Genomic DNA, 21449 nt, shown 5'->3' on the forward strand with positions numbered 1-21449 from the left:
TATTTTTGAGCCTCATTTTATAAATAACTTTACAGGACACGAATGTTACACTTACTTGATCCTTTAACATCCCATAAATGAAGTAGGACAGTAGTAGTAGTAATATAAAAATTATTAACATTTTTATAGGTAGAGAAGTCTGAGCAGAGATATTGAATGACTTGGCCTCCAGTCAGTCACAGACTTTGTCATGTGGAGAGCTGGGACTTGGAACCAGAAAACTTGAGGTCACCTCCAGTCACTGACGATATTTAAATATCACAACTAGTGCTACGGAGAAAGTAGGAAGTGGCTCAGTGACATGTGATGCTAACATTTCATGACACTTAACCACCAGGTAAATTTTTCTGGCACCAATTTGTTAATTACCAAAGTTCTTATGTGTTTGATCATTCAAAGCTTGTCCCTGTATCTCTGTAACCCTGGCAAACTGACTTGTACGTTGGTCCCAGGAAATACCTATATGATAGAAGGGGCCAGGTGGCCAGTGTCCACTCATCTCTTGTCACCTCAAGGTCTAAGTTATCACAATGTACAAGTTCATTCATTACAGGATCTGCAATTTGGAATCGCTGATACTGCACATCTAATGCAGCACTTTCTCCGCGGTTCTGTACTATTTCAGTGGAGCCAAAAGCCCACAGTTGGCTACTCAGCCCAAGTTTGATCTCTGCAAACAGTGGAGACATTCTGACTACTTGAGAATACCAGGTGGGTTCAACATGTATGGCCCTCTCCCCATTTGCCTTCTTAACTCCAACTCTGCTATAGCTTAAGTTTCTGGTTAGGAAAATACAGTTATCAAAAAATCATTTTAGATTTTCCTTAGGCTTTGGGGGGGGAGGGGGCTTTCAAAACTTCTAATTTAAATTTAGCAATTTGTTCTTGATCTCCGGTTAGCAGTCACTGCTCCTAACATTTGGTCTAGATTGTATGAAAAGTGGTTAAACTTAGCTGAGAAGTTGACTTTTAACATTTTGGTCCGTTTGTTAACATAGTGTTCCCAAAGATTAGTATGTTGCACAGTCTCGAAGCATTTTTCACTTGTAGGTCTGTTGGGGCATTTTGCCCTGTTCCCCAGGTGACAGTGAAAGATAGAATGAGTAAGCAATGGTGGCAGCAGCACTGAGCGATGATAAACTTTTTGTCAAGGGGCCTGGTGTCTGCCTGCTTGTAGCCTTCTAAACAGATGAGAGAACAATAGCACATACTGGTTATCAAAAGTGCCCTCAGATGAACATCTGCCTCACAATCCATGATGCTGTGTAGCCACCCTAGATAGAATTCAGCTGGCAAGCATGGCCTGGTGGGGTACTGAGCCTCCTCAGTATCCCTCAACAAGGGTCCCTAGAAGTGTAATTTGAGACCAAGTAGGCCAAGTTAGCCCTACTTACCTGTCAGCCCTAGATCTGTTCTGGTCTAAAACTTCCACGTAATGGTCTCCAAAAACACCTGCAGGCTAAACTCAGTTTCTTCTTCCATTTCTTCATTTGTCTATGTTGATTGATAAAGCCTCTGGGCCCACTCCTTTAAGTCTGCCTCTCTAGGTCTCCCACTGCACGACCACTGCCACAGGAATAATCTTCCTAAAAGATCTGCGTTCCAGTGGTTTCTTGTGCCTCAGAATAAAATGTGTGGCCTTGAGATTTGGTCATGTATGACATCCAGCTGCCCCATCTCCACCTGCCACCTGGTTCTTTCAGGACACAAATGTTTCAAGTTCCTCCCTCATCAGATCTCTGCTCAAACTTTCCTTCACTCCTTTTCATCTGAAAAGTCCAACCGTTAAGTCTCGGCTTCACAAACCAGCAGAATTAAAGCCAAGAGATGTGTAAGGACCCCACCGGGCCCCATTATTTAGGAGACCAATTAGTTCGACCACCAGCTTTACAGTCCTAGCTCTCAGTTATGTTCAGCAACTATCTCTTAGTAAGTCTTTTAAATCATAATGTTATTAAAGCCTCTGTGTAGCACCTGCCTAAAAGGGTTGGGACTAATCTGTGCTATAAGCTGTCAGGATAGTGGGTACTCCCAGTTGGGGGAGGGACTAGGTACTTTTGGGGTACAGTTATGTTGTCTTTATCTGGGTGCCAGCCGAGTACATGTTCAGTTTCAGTAAATTAATCAAGCTGAAATGTGAGCGCATGATATATAGTTTAATAGTTTAAGCTTTTGTCTTCATCCTGTATATAGCTGGTTCCCCCGCCCCTCCCCAGTTGAGGCTGGGACTGCATGTGTAGGGTAAGGAGAACCTCCTGTTACTCGGACGCTGAGCTCCCTTCCTTCTGTTGGTCTGACTGGTGGAAGGAGGGAAGTTTCGAAGACTGTTCTGCCTCATTCCTGTGGTCAGGCAGACTTGAGCTCAGGGGTGCTCCTGCACAGCGACTGGACAAATGGTCTCAGGTCTGATGCGACCCACCACCACACACACCTCTTCTCAAATCTTCCCCACCCAGCCCCCTTACCCAAGAAACAGAAGATCAGGGCAAAAGCAACAAGTGCAGGAAAGAGAGATGAGGGAAAAGGGGCAAAGAAGGGAAGGGACAAAGACGAGTGTCAACGGCCACAGAATGAAAGAGAACAGAGAACAGACACGAGTTGAACAGACAAGGCAGGGCGGGGAATGAAGACAGGAGTGACAGACACAAAGACAGAAAAAGTTTCCCCAGTGTTTCCACAGGTCATTAGTAACACCTATTCTCTTCTGTGAGAGAAGATTCCCCGGGGACTGTGATCCCACAGCCACTGCAGTGAAAACCCCGAGAACACAAGCTGTTAAGCAGCTGCTATCACAGCACCACACAGCACCCAACACGGTGGCCCTACTCGGGGCCAGACTGGCGTAGCTCAGCCTGGGCTGCGACTCCATGCTCCGCCCCCCCTCATGGTACCCCCACTCCACAACAGCCTCGTCTCACACCCTCTGTGGAAAGCTCTGGTGAATAGCCCAAGTACAAGAGAACAGCAGGGTCAGTGAGCACATGTGGAGCCCTCTAACCACTAGAAAGCGTTCTCTATCAGTTAACACTCAGTCAAGGAACATCCAGAGTTCCTGGTCCCAGGAGGCGAACTGAGCTGGGGCAGGCTCGCTATCCAAAGCCTGGGGGAAACATCCTGTTGCAATGACATTAAAACCCGTGATAATGTTTTGTGGTATTTGGCTGAGCTTTTAAAATTCTTGTTAGAGTAATAAACTGAGGTATTTACAGGTAAAATATGACCACCCTAGAAATATACCTCACTTGTATTCTGCTTTGAAAGCCACCAGCTACTTTCCCATCAATTAGAAAGAGGGAGCAAGACTTACTGGTGGAATTAAAGGAAAGAGCACAGTCCACATTCAGCAGGAAGATTCCTTTATGATGGCGAATTTGATGATACACAGTACGAGAGTGGGCCTCTCCACTGAGCCACAGGAGGCAGTAAGGGGGCAGGTCTGAGGACCAACACATTCCAGGGCTCACGTCACACTGACACGCCAGGAATGACTGCCATGTACCTCCCTGCAGCTCAGCGCCCCCAACGATTCAGTCAAGAACTATGTTGCTTTTAATTCTTCTGTTTTGGCCATTGAAGATAAAATCCACCATGATGACAGGATTTCAGCACAATAGTCTCTTTCCAGTCATGATAGATACAGATGTCCCAGCTCTTGATGAGAAGCAAAAGTTCGTTTAACTTCTCTTGCAAGGACCAGAGAGAATTTTTTCTTAATGATTTGTTGAAATATTTATATATACTTAAAAAAAAAAAAAAAACTAACAGTCCATTCTGTGCTCTGTTTCCCTGGAAGATTTCTCATGATCACCCCTCCATTAGCTAGGAAGGGTCATGTGTCTGGGAACAAAGAATTAAGACACTTCAAAATAAGCAATAAAAATCCTAGTGCAACACTCAGAAGCAGATGGTGGGCTCAGGGGTTGGAGGGGGAGGGAAGCAGGTGCTCTATTTGGAAGCAGGGTACAGCCTTCGGGAAAGCCAAGTGGATGCACAGACAGAAGCAGCGACAAGCAGAAAACACTGCTGGAGAAGGCCCATTTCCTTCCAACCTCTCCCCGGGAAGGAGGATGTCACATCACCTGCACTTTGACCTCTCAGGGCTGAGGACCCTATCCCTCACCCTCCACCACTCCGGTGACCTGCACGCTAAGCTGAGTGGTCTCCAACTATAACAGGCTTAGGCCAAGAACTGGAATCCAGCTGGTGGGCCCAGGTAGATCCCCTTCAGGCTATTCCGAGCAAGCACCTGGAAAGCTCACTGCCCCAGGCAGCCAAGAGGCATAAAGGGAAAAGGCAAGGAAAAAGAGGTTTCAAAGGCTTGGAAAGAAGGTGACCAGCAATGCAGTGGCTTTTGGACCTGGCTCGGTTTTGGGGAAGACCTGCTGCCACTGCCACCTTATCCCCGTGCTGGGGACAGACTTACGGTAAGTCTTCGTAACCAGCAGCAGCCTGAATATACTCCACATTCCTTTCGTATGTCCATATGGGCATATATTTATTATTTTTAACTGAAATAAATGCAATGGATTCAGGTTCATTCCCCTTTGCTATAAACTGCTCGGTCCCCTGCCCTCAGGGGTTTATGCCTTCGGGCCTGCCGCCAGGCTCACCCCAGCTTGCCATCTGCCCTTCCCCACACCATGGAGGAGCAGCCCCAGGATGAGCAGAGAGGATACACACCATAACAGGTGACCAGGAGGAGGGCCTACCTCAATGAGACTTCTGTTTCTAACCCTGAGAACCTAAGGAATTGTGAAGGACGTGGAGAGGGAGCTGGGGTTAAAGGTCACCGGGCTTTTTATTGCAGTTAAAGCAGACTCGGACAGGATGGTCCCAGCCTCGAGAAGGAACAGCCCGGCGGTCATGGGAGCACTCGTCACAGAAGCCCTGTCCACAGGCCCGGCAGTGGTGCTTGGAAAGCTTGATGCTGAACTCCTTCCGACAGTTGTGGCAGTGCAGGATCTCGTGGTCAGGCACCCAGTACGCCGGCCTGGCCGCATCCTTTACTAGACCTGTGGCAGGGAAGGAACCATAATGGGAGGGGCACACAGAACCCAACACCCCAAGTCCCATCAGGGAGGAAGGCATCCATCCTCAGACACTCCACTGGCTCGCAATTCAGCTGCACACAGAATCACCTATGGGCCTTTAAAATATGCAGACGCCTGGTCTTCACCCCATGCCACCCAGGCCAGAATCTTTGGGGCTGAAATTTGTGTCTCTATTAAGCTTTCTCGGTGACCCTAAAGTACAGCTTCATTAAGAGCTACTGGAATAATGGTAAGAAGTTGGACTTTGGAGTCAGGATGTAACTTCATTCAAATCCTAGTTCCACTGAGCATGAGTTAATTGGCAGCTGCAGGATTAAGAGAGGTGTCTTCTCAGGGCCTTGGCTTCCTTCCACCCTTTAAGAGTAGTTATGGGGATTATAAGAAATAACGTGTCTAACGCACTGGCCTGGGACACAACCGCAGATGAGCACTTGGTAAACTTAGCTGGCGGGTTCTCTGTGCCAAGGACAGCCCCTGCCTCTCCCATTACCTGTGACAGCAGATGCAACCTGAGCTTCTAGCCTGGGTAGATCTATCTATTCCTATATGTTGGGGTCAAAAGCTTATCTTCTATTCATTTTATGAGCCCCAGTGATTCTGTTAGAAGCAATTATCATTACCACTAACTCAGGAGTCGTTGGGCTCTCCCCTATGAAGGGAGACACCGCAGCCCGGACGCCCCTAAGCCCTCCGCACACTGGTGCGTTTCCCTTCCTCTCCCTCTTCTCCGGGTTACAAATACCCCTCATAACCAGAAGTGAGTTGCTATCTCAAATACTAAATAAATAAAAGCTTGGCCAGTGTGGTAGATTAGACAGCCACGAATTCTGAAACTCCTGCCCCTCCCTCGAATCTAGGCAGGCTCTGTGCCTACCGGGAACTTCAGCAGAAGTGACGATTTCCAGGCCCAGGCCTTATGAGACTGGCAGCTTCTACCTCTTGTCTTTTGAAACATTAGCTGTTAGAGCCCTGAGCCACCACGTAAAGAAGTCCAGCTGCCACTGGAGAAGCCACAATGGAGAGATGTGGTGAATACATGGAGATGGTCGGGAGCTCTCCTGACCTCCAGGCATCCCTGCCAAAGCCCAGCATGTATGTAACTGAGGTTCGCTTGGCACCTTGAGACTAGTCCAGTTGCCACACTGGAATGTCAAGTAGTAATTCTAGGCAATGCCACCTGTAGCAGAATAACGACTCTTCCTTCCTGACTTAAAGTTGTGAGACATGATGAAACGGTGGTTGTTTTAAGCCTTGACGTTTTCGGGTAGTTTGTTATGCAGCAATAGGTGCATGAGGATGGCCTCCAGAGATACACACAAAACCCCTGAGGTAAGTGTAAGTAAGCAAATGTCCACCAAGTTTCAGTCAACTCCCTGTCGCCCAACTCAATCTAGGTCTGCAAGGCTTTGACGAAATGACACCCTGGGCACTCCTAGACCTTTCATCCCACATACACTACACCAGGAGAAGCACTGCCAAGCCCACCTAGTGGTATGTCGATGGCTGTCACCACGGCTCCCAGCGTGTTCTGCACAGCCTCGCCCACCTTCCGAGCAATCAGCGTCCCGCCTTCATCGTCCGCCTGTGCCTCAGTAACATCTGTAGACAATGATAAAGGAAAAGCCATCGGCTCTTAGTCATTTCCCAAACGGAAAACTCAGGGCAACAGCAGAGCACGTCTGGATTCTCCTCCCAGAGTACCACTGTGCTGTCCTGAAATGGGCACTAGGGTCTGGGCTGCAGTCAGGTCAGCCTAGACTCTGAAACTGGATGACTAACGTCCTTTACCTCAACCCTCTGGAGCTATTATATAACTTTCCTTTAAAGTAAGCCAGAAAGGTTCGAGAAGCATGACCTAGAATCTTCTCCAGGGAAACCCGGTCTGGTAAACAGGACAGGTTTAACCTCCTTGAGGAACAGCACCCCCGGGACTCTGCAAATGCAGAGGTCAGAGAATGACTGGCCAAGACGAAGGGAGCATCTGCTCTCAGAAGAGTGATGCAGTTAGGAACATGATTAAGCATATAGGAGCCCAGTTCCCAACACTTGGTGCCCAGAAGAGAGGTTCCCCCCTACTCCTGCAGCTCCTAGGCCCCGTGTTACCTAGTTGGAAGTTCCTGGCTTCATAGCAGTTGTCACACACCCGCACAGGTGCAGGGCCCCAGCCCCGCTCGGGCACTGGCCGCGTCTTGGATGAACAGCCATCACAGAAGCCCTCCCCACAGGCCCGGCAGTGATGCTTGGTGTCGTTATCTTTAAAGGATGTAGCGCACTTGCTGCAGCTCTGTTCCAAGCCCAGAACAAACAAACAAAAAAAAGCAGGTATTGTTCATGTCTGCTCAGCTGAGAAAGTCAGTGAGACCCAGGAGGAGGACCACAGGACCATTTTGGAATGGCAGGACCCCGATGGTCCTAATGGAGGGGCCCTAAAACCTCCAGTCACACGGAATGCCCCCACTGAAGCACAGCTGTGATTATCATTTTCTTCCACGAAGAGCCTGGAAAAGCACTCAGATCATTTGGCTGAGTCACAGAGTTCTCAGAAGGGCTCATTCTAGCCAGAAGAGCAATGAGAAATCATTTTTTTCACAGCTTCTCAAAAAAGCCTCTGGGAAATTGGTGAAGAGCAAGTTTCCTTTCACAAAGTATTTGGGCCAAAGCTAGGTGCTCCTTTGCTGTGGGTGCTGCAGAGATGTATCAAGCTGAGGATGACCCTAAGTGACTTCTAAAGACCCTTTTCCCCCAGATCCTATGATCTTAGACATCTGACCAATAATAATGGGCTGTAGCAGGTAGGGAAACTAAAATCCACCACAAAGAAAATAGTTGCAGAATAACACAAAGGGAAATGGGTGGGCAAAGACGACACTGGCTACCTCAGTGTATCCCACATTTCCAATACTCTGGGAGAGAAACTGCACGCCTCCCTCACAGAACAAGCTTAGGGCACGGTGAAGTGGCACAAGGCAAACAAGTCATGCCAGGGATACCAGACTGCCCTGCCACACCATACCAGGATCTGGGAGTTGGGCTTCCAGTAGGCTGGTGCGATCTGGTCTGTCAGCCAGGATGTCACAGCCTTGGTGGGCCCAAGGCTAAGCTCAGACACAGACTGAGCCATGAAGTTCATCCCGTCTAAGAGGCGCTGGGCAGCATTGTTGTTGTCCTTCAGAAAGCCATCAGTCTGAAATAAAAATGCAGGCTCCCATCATGCTGAGCACAGGCAGTCAGAGGTCTCAGGTAAGCTGCACACGCATTATGGCCAACTCAGAACCATAAAACCCCTTGGCAGAGAAAAATGGGACAAACCAGGAATCCCTCTGACTTCTAGTCAGTTTTACACCAACCACTCATTACTGATATACTCTCTTCAAGGTGACTGTAAAACCTGGTGCACAACTGTTCAATTCAGGACTTACTTTGCCCATGTATGAAAAGTGCAATCCAAGAGACACTTGTGTAAAGACAACACCTCCTGTAGGAAGCCCCCCACCTGAGGCTGGGTTAGGAGCCCTTCCTCTCAGTTCCTCTAACATCTGTACATCTCCAGGAATCGTATCTCCACGTCTAAGTGCAACATCTGTTTCTGTCTTTGACTCCCTAGTAGATTGTGAACTCTAAGTACAAAAGTCTATCTTTTTCATTTTTTGTATTTTTGTAAGTATCTAGTTCAATTATGAGCACACAATACTCAACATGTGTTGAAATAATGAATGAATGAGTGAGTGAGTGAACAGAAGAGGAGGAGCCTGTATTCCCTAATCCCCCGGACTATCAGGAGTACAGCCTTATAGTAAACTACAGTATCACTGTTCTTGGAATATAAACTACCTAGCTGTAAAGATGATAGCTTTTACAAAAAAGAACTAATGCAGATCAAAAAACAGAAGACAGTCATTCAAAAGCCTTGTGAGAAAGTTATACTAGTTTGAGGCTGTATGATATCCTTGGAAAAGGATGGCCTGGACCATCATGCCAAAGGAGTGGGCTTCAAACACGAGAGCACACTGTAGTAACAAATTTCAGCAGGGCTGGAAACTGGAAAGATGAGGAATGAAACAATAAGAAAATTGTCAGTTTTCTGGTACCTGAAGGATCCAGGAAAGCTCAAAGGTGGATGTGCAGGTAGGCCTCTTTGGCCTACCAGTGACTTTAGGAATCACCCAGCCAGGGGAACATCACCAAGTAAGTCCTTTAGAGAAAATTGCGTATCATTTTTTCACGAAGGGAAAAAGTTTTGAATGTGTTGTAATTTATGGGTTATTCCAAGTGTGAATTGTGGTTTAATATAGAATGAAAACAATATACCAATGCCTCATAAACAGATTTGTTTTTCCAACATCTCGAAGTCAAAATTCAAATTAAAAAAAGTCTACAGTAAGCCCATTTCTTAGAATATACTTTAAGAAAATTCCCCCTCCCCTCACGAAAAAGGCTTTCTTATATAAAGATGGTCAGTATAAGCATTTTCTTTGATTTAAAAAAAAAGCTTATAAACAGCACGAATGCTTAAAAAGGGAACAGGGAACTATTCATGAGACAAAATATTACACAGTGACTACATATGAGAATCATGAAAAGTGGAAGCAATGTGGAAATAAAACAAAATTGTGGTATAAGAAAAAAGCAGATAAACGGCACATAAATTATAATTACATGCATGGATATGGAAATTAAGAGAATATGAAAAACTGAAGTTTCATTTGCTGAGACAGTTGAACTATAGTTCAATTTTTATTCATTTTATTTAAAGTTGTGTTTCTAATATTTACACAAAAAGAATGAAAGTAATTAATGATCCCAAAGAAGAAGGTTCTCTGGATCATGCCTTCCTAAACCACTAGCCTACTGAAATTCATGTTTAACCCTAATTCTAAACAAGTTCTGCTTTTCCACACACATGAATAAGTTGAACGACACAAGGGAAAGAATAAAACTGCTCTTACTCCAGGCCACACATGCACAATCTCTGTCCGCACCACCGTATCCACAGGATCTTGGTTCCCAAACCAGTATTGCCGGCTCCGGTAGACCACACCGCAGTTAGGACATTCGATCACGTACCTACAAGGAATGTAAATAGATACTATTACCCAGCCAGGCGCCTGGGAGACGAACACAACAAACAACCCTTAGCTATGTCATTTAAACTCACCCAGACCAGGCATATTTTGCAAGACCCATCCAGGGGGAGTCGGTGGAAGCAGATGTCTTGGGTACTACGCTGACTTCCTTGCCTCTCTCATAGCAGGCCTGAAACATGGAGCACTCTGCCAGCTTCTTCTCTGTACACCAGACCCCCTGGCCTCTTCACATCCCTGTCCAGCCCCACTCCCCGCAAACCGTACCAGCAGAGAGTTTATAGACCCCAAGGTTAGCACATCAGAAGAAAGTTCATTTCTCTAAAGAAGCCAGTACCCTGAATGGTCATGAATTGAATGTGTACCCATCCTGAGCTCCAAAACAGAGCTGGAAATTATGCCCCTGTCACAGACAGGAGAAATCAATCAAAACCGGATTCATGAAGAGCATTTCTATTCTTAAGAAGGACAAATAGTCAATGTATAGGAGCCTTGCATATAAGCTCAACAGAATAAGGGAAAAAATAAGCTTTAAAAGGGGGGGAGGGCAGAGCAACAGATGTAAGTTCTTTTGGCTAGAGCTGAGAAATTCCAGAGATATTCAATTTGAATACCAAATACTTTGAGATGCAACAAAGGTGGCCCCAAGTCAGTCTTTCCAAAAGGAGGGTGCGACCAGCAAGCCAACTGCTAGAGCGGGGAGAACCTCAGAAGACTCACCTTGCAGGTATAAACTCGGTTGTCATACTGGTGGGAGTAACTGCAGCGGCTCTTGGCTTCATGAGGTACTCCTTCTTTTCCATGATTCATGCTGTTCTTACATCCAGCCCTAAGTGAAGCCCAAAAGCTGACAGTGAGGCAGCTGAAGGAGCCAATGCCACTTACGCAGAAGAATCTGATTCTGAGCCAGACAAAGGGCCCAAACCAGACCTTGGTTATTAACTAGGCCCCAAATATTGACAGGACAGGACAGTTTGTATCAGGAGCCCACATGACTCTCTTGCAGTCAACTTCTCTACAGAAGTAAAGCAATTATTACGAGGAGAAAAAGAGAAAGAAAGAAACTCAGAAAAACTACCTGGCCCCTCAGTAGGTAAATCCTGAATGGCTCTCAGGAAACTCAAAATTCCAAACAGCATAAAAAAAGTTTGACCAGAACAGGCTGCTAAGATGCCAAACAAAAACTAACCCCCAATATTTGGCAATGCATTAAGAGAAGCCTTAAGCCAGACAAAAAAACCTTCCAAATGAACAGTGAGCTCTGGCATCCCGATAACACAAAAACAGAGGTCAGGACCTTAGAATTTCATTATGATAGGAGGGAAAGTTCTGGAAACCCTGGTGAGGCTCAGTTAGAATGGAAAAGTGATGATCCAACAGAGCCTGAACCCCTCATGCTGGGCTGATGGGGCAAGCAAAAAGGAAGCTAAGTCACACTGGCAACATCCCTCTGTCCAAGACGATCCTTAACTTAGTTCTCCAGAGCCCAGACTTTACTAATTCAGTGCCCAGCAAGTGGCCTACAGGGTTCCACAAAAAAAAAACCCATTCATAAGAGAAAAGGCTCAGGTTTCCTGTAGACGTGCAAATGTGGAGGACACAGGCAGTGGTCCCGATGTGAGCAAAGAATTAGTGGTGAGGGGTGGAAGGGTACAGAATGTCTACACAACAAGGAGACTACAATCTGACTGTGACACACTGCATTTAAATCCCCTGGGCTCCATCAGACAAGTCGCCAAACTGATTTCATGGTCAACAACAGCTCAAATTAATCTAGTGATCCTCAAAGTGTAGTCCTCAATCAGCGACATCGGGATCAGAAATGCAAGTTCTCCGGCCCTACACCAACCAGACTTGCTAACTCAAACTGTGGGGGTGAGGCCCAACAATTTGTTTTAATATGTCCTTCAGGTTTTTCTGATACATGCTCAAATTTGAGAATCACTGCTCTGATCCGCGGTACCAAACTGTGTGGTCCACAGACCAGCAGCACAGGCATCACCCAGGAGCTTGTTAGAAATGCAGATTCCCACTGACCAGCCTATCCAGAATCTGCATTTAAAGCAAACACAGATCGAAGTTTGAGAAGCACTGCTCTAACACAATGTTCTCAACTCAGGTTACATAGTAGAATCATCTGAGGAGCCTTTTACACACACTAATGCCAAGGCCCCACCCCAGATCCATTAAAACAGGCTCACTGGAGGTGGGGCCCAGGTCTGGATAATTTTGAAAGCTCTCAGGATGATCCTAATGTGCTCTAAGCGTTTGCTCTCATAGTGAATCAATTAGGATTGATACCACAGTTCTTTGCACACATTGGGCTAGCTATCAAACATTAGTTGAATAAATGGAATAACTATAATTGAAAGCCCTGATAAGAGAAACATAGAAAAATAGGCAACCTAAAGTTTTCTGTAGTAAAAACTGCCCAAACTGGAAGCCAATTTCACATCTAAACCACGTTGGAATCTTCAAGAGAATTCTTCATAACCACGTGTCTGGAATTCCCTGAACCTCAAAGTGTGGTCCTGCGACTTCCAGGATCACCTGGGAACTTGGAAATCACCATCTCAGGTCCCACCGCCCCATCATTAAGTCAGACGTATAATTTCACCAGATCCCAGATGATTTGCGTTCCTACTGAAGCCTAAGAAGCACCATTCTAAGTCTCTTTTCCCAAGGTGGGGAGACGGTTAGCCTCACTTACCCACAGCTGAGGCACAAGGAAGAGCAGGTGAAGTACTCATCTGGAAAAAAGGAGCTGTGCGCCATCTGGTCATCGGGGATCTCACCGCTGAAGCGGTCGCTCAATGCCTGCCAAGGAGGGAAGGTGACATGAAGGTATCCAGCCTTGTGCTTTGGCCCTTCCACTATTTGCCTTTCTACTGCTGGCTTATTTCTTACAGGCTCCATGGAAGGAAGAGGAAACCCAATGACTTCTGTTCATTACCTTCGACCTTCTTGGCCCAACTTGCACCAATCCTTACCACAGGAAACCTCAGAAAGAACCAGCCCATTTTCTGAGGGGTCAGAAGTAAGCAAAGTGACTGGACTGTTCTCTCCTAATACCTTGGAGCTTATAAACACCTCACATACTCAGTCTTTCATTCAAAACCAGCACAGATATTGACTAATCACCACTTCATCCTTATGAAGCTAAGACCAAGAAACCAAGACTGGAGAAGGTGGCTCATGTTTAAGCCAGGGGCAGAGCTGAGCAGTGAGCTGGGAGTTTCCTGGGCTTCTATCCCAGTTCTAACCACAGGCACGCATCTGGAGTTTACTAGGCCACAGAACTATCTCGGTATAGAAACAAATGTCATCAGCCAAAAAACAAGGAAGAATTATTGTAGCGTTTGGCAGCCTTTAATCAACTACAATAACCTAAATGATAGCAAAGGGCCCAAATATATGCCAAGAAGAAAGATAAAGTACTGGCAGAGGCAAACTGAAATTTTATGTTGAAAGGCACTTGCGTTTCTAATCCTGTTTTCACTCATTGCTTTACATTGAAAATATTTCTCAGGCTGATTCTTTTTCCTGTCAGGCCCTTAGTCATATGCAGTGGAAAAAGTTACATAAATTAAACAGAAATGGGCTTTCTGGGCTTTAAAAAAATCATTAAATACACATAGTTCCAAGCTTCTAACTTTCAATCTCCCATTCTGAGGCAGCCAGGCACTCTTCTCAGGAAGGGAAGGTAGTCTAAAACAACAGGATAAAATGTTACTTTGGTAAAAAGGCAAAAGAAATTTTAGGACGAGTTGTGGAAAAGAAGATTAGGTTTTAAACTAAGGTTCTCAAGCTCTGAAGGTAATTTCATTTAATGAGAACTTATTTGTTAAAGTTCCTTTCCCTTTTTCAGTGAAGTCTTAACACCATAAATTGCAAACTCAAGTGTTTACAAAGGCAAGTGATAGCAATGTCAAGTCAGGTCAGGTGTTAGACAAGAGTAGTGGCAAGAAATCTGTCAGACTGAGGGCGCATGGCTCACCTAAAGGCATTGAAATTCAGCTTCTGCAAGGAAAATGCAAAGCCCCATACACCAAGGATGGCCAACCAAGTGGCAATCCTTGACTCAGACCAAAAAAGAAAAAAAGGTCTGATAAATAATAACATATATAAGTCTTCTCATCTTGAGGGTAATTTTGTAAAGAGTAACTTAGGGAAAACATTAAGATTTTGAGAGAGAATATAAATGAATATATATGAATATTAATGAGCATAAATGAGAAGACAAGTAGAATCACTCACTAGCCTACATTGTCCCCTTTCTTTCTTAATGTGATCCACTCTTTGTGGATTTTTTTGGTCTCACCTCTTCCATGAAAACTTCCCACCAATCACTTTAGGCACACACCACACTGTCTTCTCTAAAATTCTGTTGTTTCAAAACTGAACTAGGTATTAATTAGCAATGATGCAAAGCTAAGGGCCTGCTGTATGTATCTCACCTCCTAGACTAGAAGTTTTCTAACTATGTATCTTCCTCTAACTCCTAGCAAAGGTCCCAACAGGAACTCAACCGGGACCTCTGGAATGAAGAGCCCCAGCACCAAGCCCCTATGCGCACTCCAACCCCTGCCTACTCCTCTTCACCTTGGCTCTGCTGCTGAGCCAGGCTTCCTCCCAGGCCACAGACCCTCTTAAATTTAAGGCTAACTACTCCCTGATTGGCCAAATTACTGGTAGCTCTTAAGGCTGTATTTCTCAAACAGGTGTGCGACTAACTCTAGGGCAAGATGGTGAGAAGTAGAGCATTACCTTTCTACTAAAGTATCAATTTACTGAAAGATTTGGGAAGGAAGTTATTTTCATATAAAAAAACAAACATGGATAGAGTATGAAACTGAATGGAAAATTTGAAGAAATTAAACATGAGGCTCCCTCTCCCTCAGAATCACTTCGGCTTGAGGTTGGCAGCTTCGCACTCTGTGCCTGTTTCCTTATCCATAAAATGGGGATGCTAGCGGTGTCTTCCTCAACAGCGGTCGTCACTGAGGATCAAATGAAGTTACCTATGAGAGTACCAGGCATAGACTGAGAGCTCGGAAAACATTAGCTGCCATTATTGTCATTTTTATTGTTTTATATGCTGAGAATTTTCTTATTTTCTTCCTTAGATACCCTCACTACCTAATCCAGGTAACACAGGAGATAAAAGAATTTCTCTTCTTCTCATGGTAGTTCATTAGTCTTCATGGCTGCTAGTATGTGTGGGTGAATACAGTAATTCTTCACTTAACATCTTTGATTGGGTCTGTGACTTCAAGGTAAACAATGTATAACGAACCCAATTTTACCATAGGCTCATTGATATAAACAAGAGTTAAGATCCTAAGGCATCTCACTAATGTTATAACAAAATGACGTTGAACAAAGCTACGTTATTCAAGTACCTGCTGTATTTAGCTGCAAGAAGATGCTTATCAAGAAAGAAAGAAAAAAAAAGAGATAACAAAGGAATGTAGAAACTACGAAAGAGGTAGAGAGAAGGAAAAGCACAGAAGAGTTTATTTAGCCCGAGTGTTTCCTTTTAAACAGGTAACTAAATGAATAACCTAAGTATTACTTTATCATAGGGAAAATAATCATATTTAACATGAGTTCAATAGCTGGGATGAATTCAATGGGGGGGGGGCACTCCCCAGGAAATATAAAATTACAGCCCAATAATAGTGACATCACAAAGTTCTTTCTGTTCCAAAACTCAAGTGGCCTGGTTCACTTCTCTGAAAAATATGGGTGTATTTATTTCTAAGAATCTTGAGGCTTGGCAGGAAACAATCTACAGCCTTATTCCCATGGTACATGTGCTATAGAAACTCCATCGCTGCCTGCCCTAGACAAATTAACTGTTGACTTATGCTGGCCGAGGCAACAGTAACCTCTTATGACATCAGAAGGAGAACTCCTACAATAACCAGCCTCGTCACTTCAAATGCTGGTCACCCATCCCCTGAAATGCTGGGTAACACAAAGAACATCTCATCTCCCTCACAAGTCACTGAAGAGCTGGCAGTTAGTAATGAATCAGACCTTGACAAGCTTCAGGAGGACACTCAAGAGTTAGAGAATATAACAGCAACTGATTTTTTAAAAACCTGATGTTAGTGTTTTAGATACAAAGGCAAGGAGAAATTGTCCTTCTTCCTCTATAACCTGATTGTTCCTTTTCAGCATGGATATCATCAACCTAATCATATACTTTGTCTTTCAAAAATTCCAAACCTCACATCATTCCAGGGTTTCTTGGGCTCTCCTCCTCCCGAGGTCCCAAAGCTATAAGAGATAGGCAGGGAAGGACCTCTTCTGAAAAAGCTTGGGAAAGCATTTGAGGTAAGTCTGGAAAAGGTTGCCTGGAGACCAGATGATCTTGAACTTTAGTTGTCTTGGTAACAGTATAGCTTTCTGTTGAACCTGAAATGTTAACCCCAGTCATCAAGGGCTAGCAGTACATTTTCTGATTCAAAATGGAGACTCTTATGTAATCACTGATGCCACCTTCAACAAAATATAACTTTATAAATACTTGAGATGCTTCCTGATGTGACAGAATTGGAAAGTCAGTTTTTACATTTAGAGATCAGAGGCTAAAAGAAGGTATTGTATAAAACCTATACAAATTCAACTTTAAAATGGTCTTCTAAATTATCTAGAAATGTAAATACAGCTAACAGTAATTCGATATTCAATTCCCTTATTCACAGGGATCTGGGCATCTCTTTAAATAGATTTCCTGCTCACTGAGGGGTATGCTCTGTTTGTAGGTATCTGGGCTGAATGGCAGAAGAGTGATCAGGTCAGCAGGATTAATCGGGAAACATACAGCAAGCCACTAGAGCAGAAAGTGACTGCAGATCTCTTTCTCTCTCTCTCTCTCTCTCTCTCTCTCTCTATTTCACACACACACACACACACACACACACAGACACTACAAACTCTTTGACTTTCCTCATTAATCACATTTCTTGTTCCATAATCAATGTGAAAAGTAGCACTTGGGCTCCCTTTTAATCCAATAGTGCTATATCAATCAGGTGGAATCTCATAAATAAGATACAACTAATAACTTTTTACAAGTATACCAATGGCATTAAAAAGAATGAGGTATGTATATTGTGTACTAATACAGAAAGATAATCAAGATGCATAATTAAGTGAAAAATAGCCAGTTAGAACAGTATGAATGGTATGATCCCATGTATAAAGGGAAAGGTGTGTGTGTGTGTACATGTGTATACATGTATTTATTTAGCATTGAAAATTTCTGGAAGCATGTATGAGAAACTACTTAGAATGGTTATCTGCAAAATGAGAAGAGAATATGCGAAAGGAGAAAAGGACTTAACTCTCTATGATCTCATTTATTTAGGGAGAAAAATATATACATTATATATAGGCACACATGTAGCACTGAGAATTTCTAGAAGCATACACAAGAAAATATTAACAACGGTTATCACAGAGTAAGGGAGGAGAGGAAAAAAAGGGACTTAACTCATACTGTACACATTTCTGTACTATTTGAATTGTTTATCACGAACATATATTGCTTTTATAATTCAAAAAATGACTTTTTTTTCAATTAAAATAAACACTCAAATACAACTTATGGGAATGCTCTTTCTAAAGGCAATTGGCAATACGTATCAGAAACCTTTACAGATGACCACATCCTCTGACCTTCTCAGAAGTGAAATAACTATTGAGAAGGAATATAGCACAGAGTTAAAAGCACAGACTTGGGACCCAGACTAACTGGTTAAATTCTCCACCACTGAATAGATGAGTCATTTCAGGCAAATTAATTACCTCTCTGTGCCTCCATTTCTTTACCTCACAGAGTTGGTATGAGGGTTGAATGAATTAATACATGTGCAGTGGAGAGCACAGTACATGGCATCTAGAAAGCAATCCATACAGGTTGGCCAGCAGTAGTAGTGGGAGTTGTTATAATCCACCCTAAGGAAATAGGTGGGATGCGGACAATACCTTTAAGTACATGGAAAATATAATAAGGAAAAATGGAAACCACTATTAAAATAAGGGCAGAATTACTACATGTAAAAAATGATCCATCCGTATAAATGAATAGTATGCAGCTTTTTTAAAAACATGTTTTCAAAAAGAGAATATTTAATGGCATGGAAAAAATGCTAGGCTTCAATGTGACATGAAAAAAAGCAATGAATATAGCTGCACATACATATATTATGGCCCCAATTCTCTTTTTAAAATAAGTAGCAAGGATCATAAAATAAAACAATTTACCTATTTTTTGCACATTTAGTTTGCATTTTTTTGTTATTACAAAGAAAGCTGCTCTTAATATCCTCATATAGGTCTCTTTCTGGTCCTGTGGAAGAATATCTTTAAGGCAAATTCCTAGAAATGATATAACTAGAATATATATTATGCATATCTTTATTTATACTAGATATTTAGAAATTACGTTTCAAAGTGGTTGTACTAAGTTTAACTTCAACTGGCAGTTTATAAGAGTTTACGCTGCTTCGTATCCTTTTTGACATTTTATTGCCAAACTTTTCAGTATTTGCCCTTGTATGGGTCTGATTTTAATTTTTATTTCTTTGATTACTAGGAGAGTTGAGATTTCTGTATGTGTGCATCACAGTTTTGATTGCCTCTTAAGTGATTTGCCTCTCCATTTACCTAAAAGGTTTGTATTGTATCCCTAACAATATTCCTGTACATTTTATCTAAAATAGAGAAAATCCTGTAGAAAAAAAATCATATAAATCATATTAGAACATATCCCTAACCTTCTGAGAGTGCTTATTTGGTGAGTTAGTGAGGAACTGGATAAGGTAAAGAATACCACAGAGAAAGGAAAAAATAGGAAAAACAGAAAGCCAAACAAGTTATTTTGTCATCAATAATTTACCTGTTTATGCCCATCCCCATCTTTTGTGCCAAAAAGGATTCAAGGCTCCTTGCAAAAATAAATACAACATTAAACAAAATTAAAAATAAGTGGAGAAGAAAAAGACAGCCATATTACACACTGCTATCAATGCTGAAGACTTCAGTTAGAATATATTTTAACAGCAATAAAACTCTACTAGGTCAATTTGCCTAATACAGACCTTAAAGGTAGCTTTCTATTATTAGTGATAATCAGAGAATTAACAACTTCTAATTTGAAGTAGATGAATTAAAACCACCACCAAAAAAGGACAAAAACAATTTTTTTCAAGGATATGAGTAAGTTGTAAGAACCCCACAATTCCCTGGGGAGAGCCTAAAACATAATGCTTAAACAGACAACTCCTTCCCATGGACAAAAGCAGTGGGTCCCACACCTCAGTACAGCACAGCCCCTACCTCAAAGAATAGAAAATACTGGGTCCAAGTGAAACCCTGAGGACACCAGTTACTGAGAATCATCAGAACTCCAAGTGACCAGGCTCAATTTAATCACAGAAAGCTTCATGCTTCATATCACCTCATAAGAATACAGTACAACTATTTTTCTCAAAAGTGCCTAACAAACTGGCCTGGAGTAGGCCATCCAAGACTCCTGAGGGTAAAATCTCAGCACTAATTACTGTTTACAGCACTCAGTGTTCCTGATGGTCTTACTCAAACATTAACCCAGCCTTTGGCCTAGTCATCAAAATTCACATTGATCAGATTTATAGCCCTTTATATAACATAGTAGGGATTCAGCTTCTTTTGAGAATGTTTGCAATACTTGGGTGCCATCTTCACTTTTAAGTCCCCTGAGTCATGACAAGGCCAGTAACCAGTACATCTAAGTACACTTTAATCTCAAATTCTAATTAGAAGTAATGTATTTCATGAATTATTCAAATATAATCATTTTTCATAGTTTTCCCCTTAATATTCACAATAGTTAACACTTTTTGAGCATTTACCATATACTAAGTACTTTGTTTCTTAAAGTATGTTGTTTCTATTTAATCCCCACCTCAAATTCATTAGGAACATTCCATCAGTACCCCTGTTGTACAGATGAGAAAAAGGTTTGAAGCAGTCCTAGAAAGGGCAATGGTTGTTGTCTATCTTGTACTCCACTATATTTCCAGCACCTCAAACTCTACCTGGCACATAATGTACTCATTTATCTGTTCAATGAATGAATGAAGGAACAAACAATTTCCCAAGACCAAGCAGATGGTAAGCAGAACTGGGATTCCAACACAAATCTGTCTGACTCCAAAGCCCAAGCTTTTAACCAACCACTGCCTTAGTCCATTCGGGCTGCCATAACAAAATAACCACAGAAACTGGGTGGCTTAACAGAAATTTATTTCTCACAGTTCTGGAGGCTGGAAGTCCAAGATCTGGGCGCCAGCATGGTCAGGCTCTGGTGAGAACACATTTTCTAGTTCATAGATGGGGACTTCTCACTGTGTCCCCACTTGGGCGAAGGGGCTAGGTAGCTCACTGTGGCTTCTCTCATAAGGGCATTAATCTCATTCATGAAGGCTCCACCCAATTACCTCCAAAGTCCTCCCTAAAACCATGTAACTGGGCACTAGGATTTCAAGATATGAATTTTGAGGGGACAAAAACTTCTGGCCTACAGCAACCACTATGTAAAAACCACAAAAGTTTTTTGGGGAGTAATTTTTCATTTTGATATATAATTTCAAACTAATAGAAAAGTTGCAAGAATAGTACAAGGAACACCCATACACAATTTACCCAGATTCACTAATTGTTTATATTGTGCCCCACTGCAAACCTTTTAAACTCAATAGATTAAGCAAAGCAACATGTGCCCAAAATTTGTTCCTGTGTAAACTAGGGCCTGCCTGGCCTTACGGGAACCCCCTTCTCTTACCCCTTCCAGTCCCAGTCTCTATCCCCTAACCCTTCAGGCATCCTCAAATCCCCAGCTCCGATCTTCCTGTCAACATTTCCTTCTCCTTTCTCCAGAGCATCTACCCCCAAGGACTGCCCCAAAAGCCCTTCTTTCTTGTGCCTCTGTCCTAAGCCTGCAGCCATAACAACACAGGGGTGTGTACAAAAAGTAAGCAGTATTCACAGGGATCGATTTGATAAATTCATTACAAAGAAAGGTAAAATAAAGAACACGGTAAAAATAAAAGATTGTGTTGAAATAAAATGGTTGAAATACTAAAATAAGCAAAATAGAAAAAAGACACTAAATAAGCAAAAATGTTTAATATTAGATGCTATATCCAACTATGTGAAATGATAGATATGTGATATTCACTGTTTACGTATATCTCCATACACATACCCTTTAACACAATCTTCTACTTCAACAAAATATAACCTAGAAAAATAATTCCAAATA

General features: G+C 42.9%; 1 protein-coding gene across 1 annotated transcript in view; it reads right to left on the bottom strand.

The window, feature by feature from the left end:
- Positions 1-3335: 3335 nt before the first annotated feature.
- Positions 3336-21449, bottom strand: part of ZFYVE1 (zinc finger FYVE-type containing 1) — a 44451-nt gene continuing 26337 nt past the window's right edge. The window contains exons 5-12 of the mRNA XM_016134770.2: positions 12843-12949; positions 10853-10961; positions 10207-10304; positions 9998-10115; positions 8065-8235; positions 7155-7335; positions 6537-6650; positions 3336-5012 (exon numbers count right to left, since the gene is read on the bottom strand). Coding sequence (XP_015990256.1) covers positions 4780-5012; positions 6537-6650; positions 7155-7335; positions 8065-8235; positions 9998-10115; positions 10207-10304; positions 10853-10961; positions 12843-12949 — 1131 coding nt within the window. The 3' untranslated portion in view covers positions 3336-4779. The remainder of the gene's footprint in view (positions 5013-6536; positions 6651-7154; positions 7336-8064; positions 8236-9997; positions 10116-10206; positions 10305-10852; positions 10962-12842; positions 12950-21449) is intronic.

The sequence above is a fragment of the Rousettus aegyptiacus genome, unplaced genomic scaffold, assembly GCF_014176215.1.
Source record: "Rousettus aegyptiacus isolate mRouAeg1 unplaced genomic scaffold, mRouAeg1.p scaffold_m13_p_3, whole genome shotgun sequence".
NCBI lineage: Eukaryota > Metazoa > Chordata > Mammalia > Chiroptera > Pteropodidae > Rousettus > Rousettus aegyptiacus.